The 17520-nt window shown below is 38.0% G+C and overlaps 2 protein-coding genes and 1 long non-coding RNA gene across 3 annotated transcripts; 2 read left to right on the top strand and 1 right to left on the bottom strand.

Moving 5' to 3' along the window:
* Nucleotides 1-1109: 1109 nt before the first annotated feature.
* LOC113728455 (uncharacterized) lies at nt 1110-6854 on the top strand. The gene is made up of 3 exons (XM_027252871.2): nt 1110-1623; nt 1933-6171; nt 6445-6854. The coding sequence occupies exon 2, from the start codon at nt 1961-1963 to the stop codon at nt 6134-6136; it is 4176 nt and encodes a 1391-aa protein (XP_027108672.2). The 5' UTR covers nt 1110-1623; nt 1933-1960; the 3' UTR covers nt 6137-6171; nt 6445-6854.
* Nucleotides 6855-8347: 1493 nt separating this feature from the next.
* Nucleotides 8348-15975, bottom strand: LOC113709566 (kinesin-like protein KIN-5D). Its single transcript, XM_027232366.2, has 23 exons — nt 15627-15975; nt 15001-15250; nt 14778-14907; nt 14348-14503; nt 13759-14235; nt 13456-13553; nt 13210-13366; nt 13001-13070; nt 12764-12840; nt 12624-12677; nt 12455-12535; nt 12246-12357; nt 11500-11586; nt 11233-11408; nt 10991-11152; nt 10802-10909; nt 10532-10690; nt 10352-10435; nt 9533-9738; nt 9324-9425; nt 9131-9240; nt 8873-9024; nt 8348-8745 (listed from the first exon to the last, which is right to left on the bottom strand). Exons 2-23 carry the CDS (start codon nt 15183-15185, stop codon nt 8524-8526), a joined length of 3165 nt encoding a protein of 1054 aa, XP_027088167.1. The 5' UTR covers nt 15186-15250; nt 15627-15975; the 3' UTR covers nt 8348-8523.
* Nucleotides 9129-11348, top strand: LOC140011338 (uncharacterized). The gene is made up of 2 exons (XR_011818553.1): nt 9129-9268; nt 10429-11348. It is a non-coding gene; the product is annotated as an uncharacterized lncRNA (long non-coding RNA).
* Nucleotides 15976-17520: the final 1545 nt, after the last annotated feature.

The raw sequence follows: 17520 nt of genomic DNA, 5'->3' as shown, positions 1-17520 counted from the left end.
TATGTTGCAGTAATAGATGGGGAGGTCATGAGGACACTAGCTACAACAGGGATTTCTTGAAAATGTCTTTTTTTTTTTCAGGTAAAAATATGAAATTTTAATTTACAGGCCTTTGATGTACATTTTCGGTAAATAATTGTGTACAGTGCTTCCACTTTCAAATTCTTTGGATTTCAATTCACAATATAGACAAGTCATGTCCCTGATAACATCTTCTTAAATGTTTCGGAAAAAAAATAATAATACACAATCTGAGATTCCATTTCGGATGTAAGTTAACATAACCATATTCATTACAAAATAGAAAAAAAAAATATATTGAGTTTAACTATATCGAACCATTGATATTGAAGTCATTTATTGGTAATTTCTAGAGACTTTCATTTTTAAAATTTGGATTGTTGAAAAGCCTAAGATTTAGTCATCATCTATTTGGATTGTAAATTATTAGAGATATTTTTACTATAGCACTTTTTGTGATGTGATGTATGTGAGATAAAAAGGTAATTGGGAAGATAAAAAGGTGTGTTGAAAATTGTAATGATGATGTAAGCAAATAAATTTTGACAAATAATTTACAACCCAACCAGACTCGAAAAACTAACTTTAAGAAACTCATCATTTTACAAAAGCTTGGGGCAATAGGTAGATTTGTAATTCGTTTCAAAAAAAAGGAAAAAAAGAAAACAAAAACTAGACTTGTTGAAATATAGTATTTAAAGTTTAAAACTCAAAATGAAATTGATATTAGAAGGAAAATATGAATGAAGAAATCTTTGTCGTAAAAATAAAAACCTAGTTTAAATAAGAAACATGAAAATTTTTTCCAGATAGAATATAGGAAAAGGGTAAACAATAAAAAGAGGTAGACCAATTTCTTCTTTTCATAAAAGTTTGCACTCTTTGTTATTTCTCATGTGTTTTTTTTGTTCTTCCACCATCATGAAGATAAATATTTTTACAACCTTAATCAAAACAAAAACTTCCATACTTTAGTACATTTTTCCAAGAAAACGATGTCAAAGTTTTTATTAAAAAATGCTAATTCATTTAGTCTTACAATTTCTTAGGCCCCACCAAAGCAACGGTCTCAATTAGAATTTCTTCCCTGCAGAAACTAAACCGCGCTCTCTCTTTCCCGCTCCCTTCTCTTCTCAGTTCTCTCCCACCTTCTCTACACACACTACACACACTACCTCCTCACGAAAACACCTCTTTTTTCCTTCTCTTTCTCTTTACCCCCAAGACCTTCTGCAAAGTGTAAAAGAAACACGTCTCCCACTTCCCCTTCCCTCCTTCCCCACTGTCTTTCATGCCCTTTTCAGTCTTTTCACTTTGCTCCCCAATCGGACGGCTCGGCCCAGTCCACACACCCGTCTTCTTCTTGCTCTTCCCTGTCGTCCCACTCTACACCCGCTCACACCATAACATACCCACTCCCCTTCCCTTCCCCACCCTCTCCGTCCCTTTCTCTTTCTTCTTCTCTAGGGTTCCCACTCTTATTATATTTTGTTCTCTCCAAAAAAAAATCTCTCTCGCCTCGCTTCTCCTGCTTTCTTCTTATCATAATTCTCTTTTTTTTTTCCTGTTGGCCTGGCCTCGAGTCCATCAACGACATCTCAGGTATGAGTTTGATCCAATCTCACCTTCTTCTTCATTTATCTATCGTTGTTTTTATGTTCATTCCTGCTCGTTGGTTGAAAAAAGATTGGAATTTTCTTTTATTGGTTTGGAATATGTTTTAGTATTTGGATTGTTTTTGGGTTTCTTGACACGGGTTTTGTGAATTAGAACGTGGGTTGCTTTTATTTTTTCGGTTTAAATTTTTTTTTTTTGGGAAATTAATGTTGCTATGCATTTTTTGTAGCTGGGTGATGGTTTAGTTGAGAAAGTTCTAATTTTTTGAGTTTTGTATTTTTTTAAATTTGGTAGGGGCTTATGTGCATGCTGGTGGTATTGAATGGCGATTGAGAAGAATAACTTTAAGGTTTCGAGATTTGATTCAGAGTTTTCGCCACATAGTAGAGATACTAACACTATGTTGTCAAGTGAGGATGAGGAGTTTCAGAGGCGAAACTTGAGTGCTGTTGATTCTGATGATGATGATGAAGATGATGATTTTGATGACTGTGATTCTGGGGCTGGCTCGGATGACATTGATTTACTTGAATTTGGTGAAGCTGGGGAGGAGTTTTGCCAGGTTGGTGATCAAACCTGCAGCATTCCAGTTGAGTTGTATGATCTTTCCGGGCTGCATGATGTGTTGAATATGGATGTGTGGAACGAGGTCTTGAGTGAGGAAGAAAGATACAGTCTTACTCAGTATTTACCTGACATGGACCAAGAGACTTTTATGCGGACTTTAATGGAGCTCCTTACTGGGTGTAATTTGCATTTTGGAAGTCCTATTGATAAGTTGTTTGACATGTTGAAGGGAGGGTTGTGTGAGCCGAGGGTGGCTTTGTATCGGCAGGGTTTGAATTTCTTTCAGAGAAGGCAGCATTACCATCTCTTGCGGAAGCATCAGAATGCAATGGTGAGCAATCTTTGTCAAATGAAAGACGCTTGGTTGAATTGCAAAGGGTATAGCATTGAGGAAAAGCTTCAAGTTCTGAACATAATGAAGAGCCAAAATAGCTTGATGTATGACAAGATGGAGGAATTAAAAAGTGACTCGTCTGAGATGGAGGAGTCAGGAGATGGTACATGGGGCAAACTGGCCAAGGATCGAAAGCTTGGGCAGAAACTTGCCCGACAGTCTGGATATGGCATTGCTTCGGCTTCGGATTTCCCATCTCATGGCAGGCAACTGGCTTTAGAACCACCAAAGGCCGGGAAGCAGAATAAAAAAGGAAATCTCAAGTTAGGGGGGTCTAAATCTGCAATGGCAAAAGAACTACCAGGTGGCTTTTCTTTGGCCCACCACGGGATGGATCTAAAATCTGGGCCTTATGGTCCAGCTCTGCCTCTTTCTCACCATTATCGAGTGGCAGGGTTTGATCCTGGGGCAGCATTCCACAGTAGGGATCAAATGGAAGCTGATGATTATGAAAATGAATCAATGTATGAAGTGTCTGTGCACAGAGATCAGAATTTCTCTCGGGCTGGGGTATCAAGCAAAGGAGGGACTTTCAAAATGGGGAAAAGACATGATGAACCTTTGAGAGTTGAAGAGTATACTGACAATTTTATGGGATTACCTAAGAACAATTTGCATTTGTATGGCAGGAACAACACTGTCAATCAATTATCAGACATCAAGGTTTTAACTTCAAAGCCACTTAATGCTAGGATTCCCTATGATCTTGGGAAAAAGGTCAAGAATGTTGGAAATTTTCTGCATCATGGTTCTGAAGATCAGATGATATATGGAAAGGGTCGAATACCAAATTTGTTACTGAAAGGAAGTCACACGGAAATGTTAGATGGGAAGGAACCCTTTTGGCTTGGTACAGGACAGGGAGGACCTTTCTCTGCTGAGCAATCATACAAGTATGGAGATTGGAATGGAAAAAGCAAGAAGTGGAAAATGGGTAGGGACTCTCCTGAGCTTGGAGTTGATAATCGATTTATTGATTCCGAGTATCAGCCAAAGCCATTGCAGGAAAGAGTCAGATCAAGTTCTATGCAAAATGGTGGGCGAGGTATGGCAAAGTTTAAAGGTGTCAGGGATTTTGCTAAGAAGGATGATACTGAATCTGATTCATCTGAGCAGATTGATGAAGATGAGGATGATAATCCCCTGATGAGGAGCAAGTGGGCTTACCCTAGTGGTATTTCTGATCTAAAAGTGGGCCGAAATTCGAAGAAGTCAAAACTTTTTAAGAAGGATGCAAAAGATGGGATCTGGACTCTTGATGGATCGTCCCACTCCACAAGACAGATGTCTGATTCTGGTGAACATCTACGGATGATTAAAAATGGGAACCACAACTGGAGAGCTGAGCAGAAAGGCAAGATGCATGATATTGGTCAAGTTAATGCTTATACTAGAGATTTGGGCAGGAATTATTTCTCTGGATCTGGTCGACTAACTGGTGAGGATGATTGGCAGCAAATGTACAAGTTGGGAAGGAATGACCATATCCAAGAAGATCAGAGCGAAAGATTGCACATTCCCATCTTTAAGTCACCACATTTGGAGAGGAGGAGGAAAGGAGAATTGTACAGGGACTATGGCGTTCCCCAGTCAAATTTTCTGCAAGATAATGATCTTGAGGAGGATGATGATTCCCTTCTGATTAAGTCATTGGCAGGGCATGCCAAGGTCTCTGCCAGGTTGGGGAAAAAAGCTCAAGTGAACGAAACATATGCTGGTAATCATCATGAAAAATCTGATATTCAATTGATAGGATGCAACTCTAATGCTAAGAAACGGAAAGTGAAGGATGATGTGACTTACCTGGATGAGAGAGAAAATACAAGTTATTTCCCCTATGATAGTCAATTGCAAATGGATGATGCTGATTCCTCAAAGAAGCGGGGGAAAAAGAAATTGGGGGATGACACTGTTATGTTGGAAAAGGGAATCAATGAAGTACCTAATACAGAGATGGAAGTAGAAGATGTCGAGCCAGATATTAAACCGCAGAAAAAGCATTTCACTCCAATTACACCCACGGTTCATACCGGCTTCTCATTCTCAGTCATTCATCTTCTTTCAGCAGTTCGCATGGCAATGATTACTCAGATTCCAGAGGACTCTTTAGAGGTTGGAAAGCATCTTGATCAGACTGAGGGTGCAGCAATTGTCAACGAGGACCAAGATACAAGGCAGGATAGCTCCAACGGAAATCATCCACAGGCAGACTTGGATGTCAGTAAGCTTGCAGCTTCTTCACAACTGAACGTTCCTTCTCTCACTGTTCAGGAAATTGTTAACCGTGTTAGATCCAATCCTGGAGATCCCTGTATTCTTGAAACTCAAGAACCACTTCAGGATTTGGTCCGAGGTGTTCTGAAAATATTTTCATCCAAAACAGCACCTTTGGGAGCTAAAGGTTGGAAATCACTTGTTGTCTATGAAAAGACAAACAAAAGTTGGTCCTGGATTGGTCCTGTGAATCACAGTCCATCTGATAATGAGGCTGTCGAGGAGGTGACATCTCCAGATGCCTGGGGTCTTCCTCACAAGATGCTTGTCAAGTTAGTCGATTCTTTTGCTAATTGGCTGAAAAATGGTCAGGAGACACTCCAACAAATAGGAAGTTTACCAGCCCCACCATTGACACTGATGCAGTTCAATTTAGATGAGAAAGAACGGTTCAAGGACCTGAGAGCTCAGAAGAGTCTCACCACTATCAGCCCAAGTTGTGAAGAAGTAAGATCTTATTTCCGTAAAGAGGAGGTACTTAGGTATTCAATTCCAGACAGAGCCTTTGCTTATACAGCTATTGATGGTAAAAAATCAATCGTTGCCCCCTTGAGAAGATGTGGTGGCAAGCCAACATCGAAGGCCAGGGATCATTTTATGCTAAAACGTGATCGTCCTCCCCATGTTACTATTCTTTGTCTTGTAAGAGATGCAGCTGCTAGATTGCCAGGAAGCATTGGGACAAGGGCAGATGTTTGCACGCTGATCAGAGATTCACAGTATATTGTGGAAGATGTTTCTGATGCTCAAGTTAATCAAGTGGTTAGTGGAGCACTGGACCGGCTACATTACGAGCGTGATCCTTGTGTGCAGTTTGATGGAGAGAGGAAACTGTGGGTGTATTTGCACAGAGAAAGAGAAGAAGAGGATTTTGAGGATGACGGGACATCATCGACTAAGAAATGGAAGAGGCAAAGAAAAGAAGCAAATGAGCCATCAGAGCAAGGGTCTGTGACTGTTGCTTTTCATGGGCCGGGAGAACAAAGTGGTTTTGATTTAAGCTCTGATCTAAATATTGAACCGTCATGCACGGATGATGATAAAAAGCCAGAGATTACATACTATGATGCTAGGGATAATGTGGAGGAGAATGTTGAGACTTGTCACGGAACTGAACAAGGTGCTGACCACAGCAGTTCTACTCCACTGGTTTGGGACTCTCTTGGCCTGAATCCTTTGCAAGAGAACAATTTGCTATGTCAGGAGAATTCTACTAATGAAGATTTTGATGAAGAAATATTCGGCCGAGAGCCACCAGCTTAACTGTTGAGCTCAGTCTTATTCTGAGTTACAATAAGGTAACTTGGAAAGTTCATTCGTGCAATTCATTTTAAAATTGTGATAACCAGTAAAGGTTTGGGCTGATAGGATAAGGTGCTTTGATGAGTAACTGCTCAAAAGAGGCAATTTCTTGGTTTATTATGCCATAAGTTGTTTATAAAGATTGTTCTCTCTCAAATTACTAATTTCCATTAGCTGCTAAATTCACATCCTGATTCTTAGAAGTAGGTGCTAGTTCTTTAACCATTCATTTGGATCCTTTGATAATGTGAATTACTATAAACATGCAGGCTAAAGCTCGCCTACACAGGGTTGTTGTCATGGGATTGAGTTGAAGCCCTTCAAGCCGTATGCTGAAGTGAGATAATTCAAATGTAAATTCATTTTAGGTTACAAAACGTAGAATAGTAATCTTGATGAAGCCGAAGAACAATTACCATAGGTAATTCACCTTGTGCTCTGTCCTAGTTCTTTCCTTTTTCTTCCCTTTTCTTTTCCATACTATCAGGTCAGACTTAGTTAGCCTTTCATTTCTCCGATCACTATCAGTTGAAGCTCTGCGTCTGTGGATTATGGCTTCTTGTACATAGATAGAATTAGCTGAGAGATCCTGTATCTTCCAAGTGCCCGTATTGTTATGGGTTCCTTATTTTGTTATGCCTTCTGATCTTAATCACATGATTTTTTTTTTTCCCTTACAGATGTAGAGTGCATTTCTCCATTATCACCTGTAGAATCTGATTTTTAGTCTAGCAAGGCCTCGAGGGAGCACAGCACACCGAATTTTTTTCTTTTTCCCCTTCTTTTGGTTTTTCAGTTTTGAGAAGTAGGGAAGTTACTGCTTTACAGATTTAAAAAGTTTAGTACTTTGATAATAATATTATGTCATCTCCTTAAAAAGTTTGTCTAACTCCAAACAACTGTTGTTGCATGCCTGGCAACTCTTTAGAGTAGTTAGCTGCATGGGGTTTTTGGAGAAGATTTTGCCCGGCAGTCAAACAAAGCAGCGACCCTTTGATCACCGAACGTGTTCAATTTAGATCCAAAGATGCAACAAAACTACGAAAGACTAGAGATGCAACCGCAGTTAAATGGCGGTGCGAGATACAACAAAAACGTGAAAAAAGAAGTAAAACAAAGTGAAGAGGAAAAACGGAAACAAATTCAAGGCTGTACAAAAAAAATAAATAAAGAAAGAAAATTCATGAGGTTACGGTAGAAAATAACTTCGTTTTACCTTTATTTCCCCTCCTTATCATCAATTTAAAAATAAAAAAAAAAGAAACGGAAACAAAATACAGTTGATGAGGGAAAATGGGAAAGACAAATTGCAAGGCAGTAGCAAAAGTGGTGTTAATCTTTTCATTAAAAAGGTAGAATTTTTTTTTTCACCTCATTATCAATTAAAAAAAAAAAGAAACACAAAAAGGGAAAAACAAAAAGAAACACAAGTGATGAGTAAAAAGGGAAAGACAAATTGCAAGGCAGTAGTAAATAGTACCAAAAGTGGTGTAAATTTCCTTCACCATAAATAGGCATTATCCACAGAACAATTTTTAGCTTGAATAAAGTACACCTTTTGCTTATGAACAAAATTTCTTTTCTAATTTGTAGGGTACGAAATTTCCTTCCATTCATGATAAATAAGAAATTTCCTTTTTCTATTCTTTACTTTCATTAGTTTAAGATTGTTTGAGTAAAAAAAAAAAAAAAAGAAGAAGAGTTTCCTAAGCATTGCACCGGAATTTTGTACAACCCTTTTTCAGACAATTTCCTTCCAACTCAAAATATTATTCCTCAAGAAAATTAAGGACATTTCTTTCAAGGAAAAGTGTACCTGTAAACTCAAAAATAATAATCATAACGAAAAAAAGTAAATTGAAAATGTTCAACGTTGATACAGATACTATATGAAAATGTTCAATTGAAAATGATATGACGATAATATATTATTTAATATAGCATGAAGCATATGATATGACGATAATTTATGATCAATCATCAAGAGAGCTCACTGTGATAGTATAATGCATCTTACAGAGAGGAGGGGCTAGAAGAGCCTCATTCAATTATCCAAAACATGCAAAATCACTCGTCTCTATTATCCTTGCTCAAGGAATTTCAAGGACTGAAACTCCATCGCCAATCCCTGACCCTAAAGTAAAATATAAATTGAAGAATACCAACAAGATATGAGGTAATCTGCTGCTAGCGGACTATAAACCGCCGCCATAGAAACGAATTGATAAAACAATCAACAAATAAGTTGGTAACTAACTCTACATACTGAAGCTATGTCCTGTACAGTTACTTACTGCTGCTATATTGTCTACTACGCTACCTATAGAAGAATCTAAGTCCCTCTTCTATTAATTAATAGCAGTGAGGGGAACTCTAGAATCTTTCAAGGGAGAAGCAACTTCAACTATATGCTGCTTTACATCTCCATTTGCTTGCTTTGATGTTTTTGCATCCCAAAAGGAATTCAATAATTCTTCAAAAGCAGGGGTTTTGAGTTCCTCAATGGAAGCAATACTTGGAAGATTGTACGCCCTCCTTCTTGGCGTAGCAGCGCTGGATGGTTGATCGACCTATGATAATTAAAAATAAACCAACCATTGTGAAACACTTGAGTGCTGTGAAGATGAGGTATATTTTCATAAGACTGTTTCTGCAATATTTCTATAGCTTATATCTGACAAATTTCAATTTTCTTACCAAGTATTCTTCTAGAAGACATTTTCCTGCATTTTCTGTGATTTCCGCAATTTTGTGGTGATGTCCACACTTCAGTTCCCTCAGCTCACCGCAGCAAGGAACAATCAGTGAATCAAGATTACCACATGCGTCGTTGTCAAGTTGCAGTGAATCTGCAAGGATTTGTTCAGTAAAATTATGAGCCCTTTTGGAAAACAAGATTATATACCAATGCTTAAATAGTTTCGATTGTCATATGTAATTCATGGGATGACTTACGGTCAATAGAAGAAAGGAGATTCCTGCTTGCGACATCAGCATCTTCAAGGGCGGATGACACGGCTGAAGAAAAGCGTGCACGTAAGGATTGATTGGCATCCATTCCTCGCCTATGGGAAATACAAAAGGTTACTTGAAGTGAGTATTCATAATCATTTTCAAAAACTAGAGAAGCACCTTGTTGGGTATTAACCTCACTATGCTATCGGCAGAATCCACGTTCCTCTTCTCTAAATTGAACAAGGATTCTTGGGCATCACTCCACTGTTGTGCACCCAATTTTGCCTTTTGCAAGCTGCAAAAGTAAATTAATTTCACGAGAGACACTTAGGGGAGAATTCAGACTTCAACAGCCATAGCAAGTTGATAATGCATAAAAGAAACATAGGCAGCAACCGATACCAGTTCTGAAGAACCACTTCCATTTCCTTTTTCCCACTTTCCACAGCACCATTATCCTCAATATACTGGGATTCAGCCTGCTCCATGTAATTTGTCCATTCTGCTTCAACAGATGCAGTTGCAACTTGCATTGTCGACATCTCCTGTTGTAATCGATTAGTTCTAGTGGCTGCACTCTGGCGGAGGCCATTAACTGCTGTTTGCACCTAGTACATAGGAAATGAAACTCTATAAGGATTTGAAAGTTGTACCACAGAATCAACGAAATGAAAAACACTATTTCAGAGCCACCACCCGCAATTTACACTTTACATCACCACCTGTGATCCAGAGAATAGAAGTGGTCAATTCGACATGCCCTAGCTAGAGGTTTGATGGAGAATGGAATTATCATACTCTTTTGGATGAGCAACTCAAAAATTTGGCAAGAGCCATAAGCATATAGGGAAAAGTCCAAATATTTGGCCAGAGAATAGAAGTAACAAATGAAAATGAATGTGCTACCAGAAGAGCAATGACATCACTTGTTCTTAAACCTACCAAACTGCACTAGAATTTTGATGTTGTTCAACATCACTAGTATTGGTTCATCTAATTTGACTACTTTTCCCGTATTGATGATTCAGTTGTAACAGTTTGTGAAACTCTTACTTTCACAATAGAGGATTCAAAGTTTCAGAAAAAAGTCCAAAAGAAAAAACTTTTATTCTTCTACTTCCATAGGCAGGTAAAGATTGTTTATGTATCTGCATAATCATAATTTAGTGAAGCAGAACAAGAACAGATTGCCTTCTGATGTGTTAGTCTATGAGCTCATACCAGTTGTTTCTTCCTGACATTTGAACTAGCAAGCAGCTCTGCCACTTTTTCTAAGAGCTGCCTTTCTTCATTGGCAGCACACTCCTACATTGAAGGAAGAAACCAAAACAGAATCAAACTTAAAGCAAGGCCACAACTTAGAGCAGAAACTAGGTTCAAGTGGGAAAAAGGTCAAATCACCTCAAACTTCCTTTCTAGATCAGATAATTGTTTATCATTGACTGTCTGTGATTCTTCTACAATTTGGCCTAATTGTGAAACATGCGCATCCAAAGTTTTGAAAAAGTTGACAGTTATTTGAGCAATTGATCTTGTTGTCGTGACAGCTCTTTGATGAGCCTGCAGAAGATGTCAATGTGAGTAACATTAGCTGGTTCTCTCAAATTAGATCAGAGAATGGAAAGTTATCAAGCCAAGCATGTTTCTTTAGTTTCTTAAGCAAATGCCAACCTCACGTTGCTGCTGTGCAAATGCAATTAGTTTGCTCTCCTGACCGTGAAGACTATTTTGAAGATCATTCAGCAGTTTATCAGCCTCTGAAGCAATGCTATTGAAAAGCTGCATTTTTTGAACAGTGATCAAGCAAAAGATACTGAGGCACATCATGATTGTAGCCATTCAATGTCAAGAGATACTCACCTTTGTCAGAGAGGATGAATGCTCAGAGACCTGAGAATTTAGATGTCCAAAAGTTGACTGTGAATTCCCATCAAGTTCCCCAGCTAAACTGTCAAGAGATTCTATACCAGAACCATACATGGTTTTCAACTTCTCGAGGCGGCTTCGAAGCTCTTCAGTAGCCTAGCACACAAGAGAGACGTGAATGCATTGACAAACAATCTGTGCAGATACAAGCTTATGCTATTTCATGTATACAATACCTCTGTCTTTGTGGATACAAAGGACTGCATATCTTCTTCCATATCCTTTAATTGTTGCTCTTGTTGTGTGGCTGAAGCTGCCACAGTTTTATGCAAGATGTCAAGCTGTTGCGTTAGCTGTGATTGGAACTTCTGGACAAGAATTCTGTTTCCATCTTCTATTTTGTCCTTGTGCTCTGGATAAGCAATTATACATGGTTTAAACTGCATGGTTTTAGGCATAATACATCCCTATTCTGTTTAGATCACTAAGCTTAGCATACAAACCAATCTTAGCAAACAAATTGGAGACATCTGATGCAGCATTCTCCAGTTCTGTTCGAAGATCAAACGCCCGCTCCATAAGTGCTTTCTCTGGTAGAAGAAGACCACATGATGTCAGAAAACTGTTCTAATAATGTCTTGATGAATTATAGAAAGATTTTTTTTACATGATGGATAGTTGTTATTAGGACATAAGGTGAGAAAAAGCAAGCAGAGAAATTCAAAAACTTAATTGTGTCTAGCAAAAAAAATTCAGCTCATTGTGGGCCTCTGTCTCTCTTTTGCATTTCCCATTTAACCAAAGTCAAGTTGCATAAGTAAACGGACTAAAATATTGAAAGTAAAGGGACCTCATATCACCAGTCAAACTGGAAAAACTTAATTATGTCTATCAAAAAAAATATTCAGCTCGTTGTGGGCCTTTATCACTCCTTTCTGTTTCCCATTTACCAAGGCAAGTTACACAAGCAAAAATTATGAAATGGCCCATGTATATAACATCACAGATCTGACCTAGATATTACTGAATATTAGAGTCAAATAAGAAGGAAAATTGCTTAGGAGACAGGAAAGCATTGCAGGCTAGCAGATTAGATGCAACAAAAAATCATAAATTGAAAAAAGTTATTAGAATGACTTGGTAGCCTAAGTAACAGGAAAATAATTATAGATGCATTATTTATGCAGCAACATTAGCATTTAGGACTATATGTGAACAACTTTAAACTGTGGTGGAACATTGGCCTCACCAGACTTCAGAAGATTGGCTATCAGATACTCCTTTTCTTTTATTGTGGCATTAGCTTGTCTAAACCGTTCCTCCAGATCAGCCAAAGCATGCTCAGTTTCCTGCAGCATTTTCTGGAGCACAACAAAAATATAGTTGTGACATCATGAGCAAAAGAGAGGGGAAAGCACGACGAACTATTATGAGTGCAACAAAATAAATTAATTTTACCTCAGTTTTGTCAAGTTTGTCGCTTAACTCTGCTGTCAATAGCTGTTGAGATTTGTAAAGTTCCTGAAGCTCCACAAATTGCTGCTCAAAAAGCATAAAGTGTAATCAATCAAGTGTTGCAAGTGGCAACAAGAAAAGACAAGCTTAAAGATTCATTTCTCAAGCATACCTTGTCCCTGGATTCCACATCAAGCTCCATGCGTTCTATCTTCTCAGCCATTGCCTGAAATTAGATACAAAATTACTAATTTTCAGGGGAAATTTTCAGGTAATACATGTCATCATTAGACCAAATGACCAGATTGGGACCTTTTTCTCGGCTTCATCCTGCAGATAACGATCTTTTGGTATATAAATCCCGTTCTTTTCTCTAGCAGCATACACCTCTGATGAACATAAGATTGTTAAATAGATTCAATGTAATATTGTCACATCATGTGCAAAATTATCTAATGTGCTTAACCAGTCTGTAAACCAAAAGATATCTGTATTTATGGAAGTGTACACAACGCACTTGCATGAACAGACATAGAGCAATCAACAAACCTTGCTTCAGTCTGTCAATTTCAGAGTATAGATCTTTAATCATTGCAGATTTCATCATCTTCTGATTAATCTGAAACCGCAAGCAAACCAACATTTTTTAGCAGGATATAAATGAAGACAGCGCAAATCCTATGAAGGAACACAATAGGAGAAACATAGAAGGAAATCACTACATGTAATGACGAAAGAATGGTTAACAGAAGACTGACCTCTGGTTTGTTCTTTATGTTTTTGGCTCTATGAGCGTAATCTAAAGTGTTGAGCGTCTCTTCCAGGCAGTGAATGGAGGGTGATACAGTGGCAATCACACATGTCTTTGTTTTTCCTCCCAAAGAATCTCTCAGTAATCTTGTTAGTTTGCTATCCCTGACACCCATAGTGATATAGTTGGTTGACCATTAACTCCCCATACCCATGCAAATCTCTTTGACTGGTTAACTAAATGGGAACAGTACCTGTATGGTATATGACCAGAGTGTTCCACCAAAGCATTTATCACCCGACCAAGAGTAAGCAAACTTTTGTTGATTTCACCCGCTTCCCTTGCTCTTCCCTGCGGAATTAAGGGTTATCAAGCCAATTCAGAACATGTAATGTCGCCTTCAAGTTTTCTCCCCATACGAAAATTGTGAAAGCACTATCTGGTGACATTTAGATCAAGTTCCAGCCAAACATATTATCCTTCACATGTAAATGTATGAACACAGACGTATGCAGAAAAAATTAAGCATTGATACAATTTGCGACATGTCTCTCACCTCTCTAGCACCAGAACGGGAGATATTCTCAGAACCAGCCAAGTCAACAAGATTCAGTTTCCCGCATTTAATCATTTCCTCCCCTTCAGGTGTGCATTCCTTTATGTGAATAGTTATAGAAAATATCGAGTGAGAACGGCTGCTCTGTTTGTTGAGAAGGGTTTCAGCTGTACGCCTTTTAGCAGAACCTTTCTCTAATATCTTATAAATCTCATTTGCAGTACAAACAATTTCCTCCTCCAAGCCTCTCACGAAAACTCCACCTTTACCGTCCTCCATAAGTGCTATTGGTTTCTTTGATTTATCATCCAAGAATTTTGGGGCTTCCTCAGGAGCCAAGAGATCTGTTATCTCTTCATTGTAGAGCTCTAAAAAAGTCACCTTCATATTGTACTCAGCATGCTGAGTTTCTAAAATGTCAAATATTTGCTTGACAGCTCTTGGAATTACACCTGCATCACTAGGAAATTCCCCATTCTAAAGGGGTGAAAAATCAACCATTTATTACAAGAATAAGAAAGGGAAGCTGCATTAACATACTAAAGCATACATACAAGTTCCGTAGGCCAAAAAAGAAAGAAAGACGTACCTTTTTCCTTCCTCCTCCCTCCATCGTATAAGTTTTCCCTGTTCCAGTCTGCCCATAGGCAAAAATCGTGCAGTTATAGCCCTCTAAAACTTCGAAGACAATAGGCCAGACAGCCTGATCATACAAGTCCTTTTGCTGGGATGTCGGGCCAAAGACCTGAACAACATTATACCAAATCATATTTTTTGCCTCATATAAAAAATGCAATAATACCGGAAATTCCAAGGAAATGAATAGTTCTTCCAGCTCTATATTGATTTAATTTCGGTGTAAGCTCACTCTCTATTCTCTATTCTAAGATACAATTGATCACGTCTCTATCTTTTCTTTACTTTTTTTTTCATTTTTCATTTGTTTTCAGCTGCTGATAATTCTTCATTTCTGTGCTAACAGAATAAGTATCAATCATCAGGTCTGAGAAAAGCCAAACCTTATCAAAAGCAAACGTTCTATCAATTTGCTTATTAGCTATGTTCTGGACAGCACACACTTCTCTTCTGTTCTCATTGCAAGATATCACGACCGGCGTGTGCAATCTCGTCTCTTCATCACTCAGCGGCCTGCAAAAAATTCACAATCAAATCTTTGTATAACAATTGACTTAGATTAAACACCCCCAAGAGAATGCCTGTGATCAATTCAGCAAAACTCACCTGCACCGGACAATGACCTGTACATTGACGCCTTTATCCTTATCATGCTTCCCACTCATACTCCCCTCCCCCGATCGTAGATCTCTCGCCGCCTTATCACTCGACTTCGGCGTTTGGGATGGTGAAACCGATGCGAAGCCATTGCCTCCGCCGGCTCCTCCTCTTCTATGTTGTTGTGATTCCATTGTTACTGAACTTCGCTCTTCAAATCACCAACGAGATCTTCTTTCCTTTTGTGTATTGACAATCTCTGTATTAACAACTCATCAAAACCACCAGTAAGCTTCAAATCAACCAGCCGGGTCAACTCAAATTCAAATCCAGCGCACAAAATCTCGCATTTCTCAAAAAATACAACAATAAAAAACGACGAAGTATTGCTCAAAGAGGAAAAAAAAATAGAAGAAGAAATGACCATAAGAAATGACAACCGCAAATTCAAAGATCAGATATCCAATGGATGGCCAAAAAACAGTCAAAAAAAATTAAAACAAGCGATAAAAACAGAGGAATCAAGCTAATTATACACGAGAATATTTATGCGATTCTCGCGGATGTGTGTGTGTGTGTATATATATATATATATTTGTATGTACGAGGATAATGCTGCATCGTCTAAAACTTACCACGAAGCCAAATGCCGGCCGCTGACAGCTTCAATTGCCGGATAAATGTTACCACTATAATCTAGTATATGTATCTACGTATCTCTATATCTCGTATACGGGAGCAGCACGATGGCAATTGTGTGCGAGTTTTAGAGAGAGAAAGTAGAAGGACAGTCAATATTATGCTGAGAGCGATGATAGATAGATAGAGTGGGAGTGAAGTTTTTATGGATTTGCTGAATCTTAAGGTTAAATAAATAAATAAATAAAATATATGGTGAGAGAGAGAGCGAGCTGAGAGCTGAGTGTGTGAGTGTGTGTGGGAGACAGCGAGAGGTACAGGAAGAGAGAGAGAGAGACCGAATTTGGAACGAAGCTCAAAATATGGCCGTTACGGAGCGTTCGAAATTTCTTACCCACTTTCTATTAATTTGGTTGAGTAATTTTTTTATGGTTTCAAGTCGGAGCCGCGGAGGTCGAAGAAGATTTGAAGGATGACAATGACGGCGTTAGTGGCCAGTTTGGATATAAATTTTTGACCGTTATAAAATGAAAGAAACAAATTTAAAATAAAAACGAAAAATGAGGAGGGTAGAGGACTTTGCGGGTAAACAGCAGGTCACGGGTTTCTTATTTATTACGACACTTGCCATCCATGCGTCCGCGAACGAAGATCACTCAATCTACTATGAACGTGACAATTTTCTTCCCTTTTCTTCCATGGCTAATTAATCATCTTCTTCGTTTGACAAACTGGCCTTGCTTGGATTGAAGGTTTTCGTCGGAAAATATTATCGTTTTCCGTGATCACATTTCCCTATCACCTTTTTCCCTCACATATATCAAATCGCTACAGTAATTTTTCCATGAAAAATGACGGAAAATACAATCCAAACACCACACCCTCGCCCTCGTCCTCCCAAAAATGGACCTCAATCCCATTTTTAGTTTGGGAGTTCTTTTATTTGGTACAGTAAAGCTACACAATAAAATTGGACTAGTGTTATATTTTTCTACAAAATGTTAAATTTCTTCTGGAGAGAGTTAAAAATTTAGGGTTTTTGGAGTGGATGGTAATTTAAAAATTTTAATAGTGGATTCCTTTTTCTCTTTGTACTCTTATCGCATGACTTCAATCAGTCATGAATTTTTTATTTTTCTTGATTATAGTCATCCGTTTAGCGTTATAAAATGTCTGATATCTATAGCTTTTATAAACTTTATGGACTGTAGTGTTAGAATGTAATGGACATTAGAAAAGTCGTTCCAATAAGTGATGAACAATGGCCTACAATCTTACAATGCATAAATAAAATTGGACTAGTGTTATTGTTTTTGGGCAAAATGTTAATGTCTCGTTTTGATTGCGAATTTCCTCAGAAAAAATTGCTACGTTTTCCGTGAACATATTTTTCTATCACCTTTTTTTTTCCTTCACATATATCAAATCGCTACAGTAATTTTTCTATTAAAAAAAATTTCAGAAAAGTGCAATCCAAACGGGGTAATTTTCTGCAGAGAGTTAAAAAATTAGCTCTTTAGAGTAGATGGTAATTTTAAATTTTTAATAGCAGATTCCTTTTTTCTCTTTGTACTCTTATCGCATGACTTCGATCAGTCATGAATTTTTTCTTTAAAAATATTTTCTTGATTACAATCATCGTCTAGCATTGCACAATGGGGAAACTTATGGACTTTAGTGTTAGAATGTAACGGACATCAAACAAATCGTTCCAAATGAGTGAGGAACAATGGCCTACAATCCCTTAATCATATATAGTTTTTATAAGTTAAAAAGCTCCCTTTTTTAAAAGCACAAGAAGTTCTACATTCGTGTCAACCTTTAAGGTTTGTCTATAATGGTAAATAACTAAGAAAATGTCGAGGTTCTAATTTATGTGATGATATTAAA

This window comes from Coffea arabica, chromosome 1e (genome assembly GCF_036785885.1).
Source record: "Coffea arabica cultivar ET-39 chromosome 1e, Coffea Arabica ET-39 HiFi, whole genome shotgun sequence".
NCBI classification, from domain to species: domain Eukaryota; kingdom Viridiplantae; phylum Streptophyta; class Magnoliopsida; order Gentianales; family Rubiaceae; genus Coffea; species Coffea arabica.
The sequence above is the reverse complement of the archived record's forward strand: the minus strand, read 5'-3'. Positions and strand labels throughout refer to the sequence as shown.

Coding starts and splice junctions, on each gene's coding strand:
- LOC113728455 (XM_027252871.2), top strand. CDS start 1,961: ATGGCGATTGAGAAGAATAACTTTAAGGTTTCGAGATTTGATTCAGAG.
- LOC113709566 (XM_027232366.2), bottom strand. CDS start 15,185: ATGGAATCACAACAACATAGAAGAGGAGGAGCCGGCGGAGGCAATGGC. Junction 9,426..9,532: donor GAAGTGGTTCTTCAGAACTG/GTATCGGTTGCT, acceptor TTACTTTTGCAG/CTTGCAAAAGGCAAAATTGG. Junction 9,241..9,323: donor TCTGCCGATAGCATAGTGAG/GTTAATACCCAA, acceptor TATTTCCCATAG/GCGAGGAATGGATGCCAATC.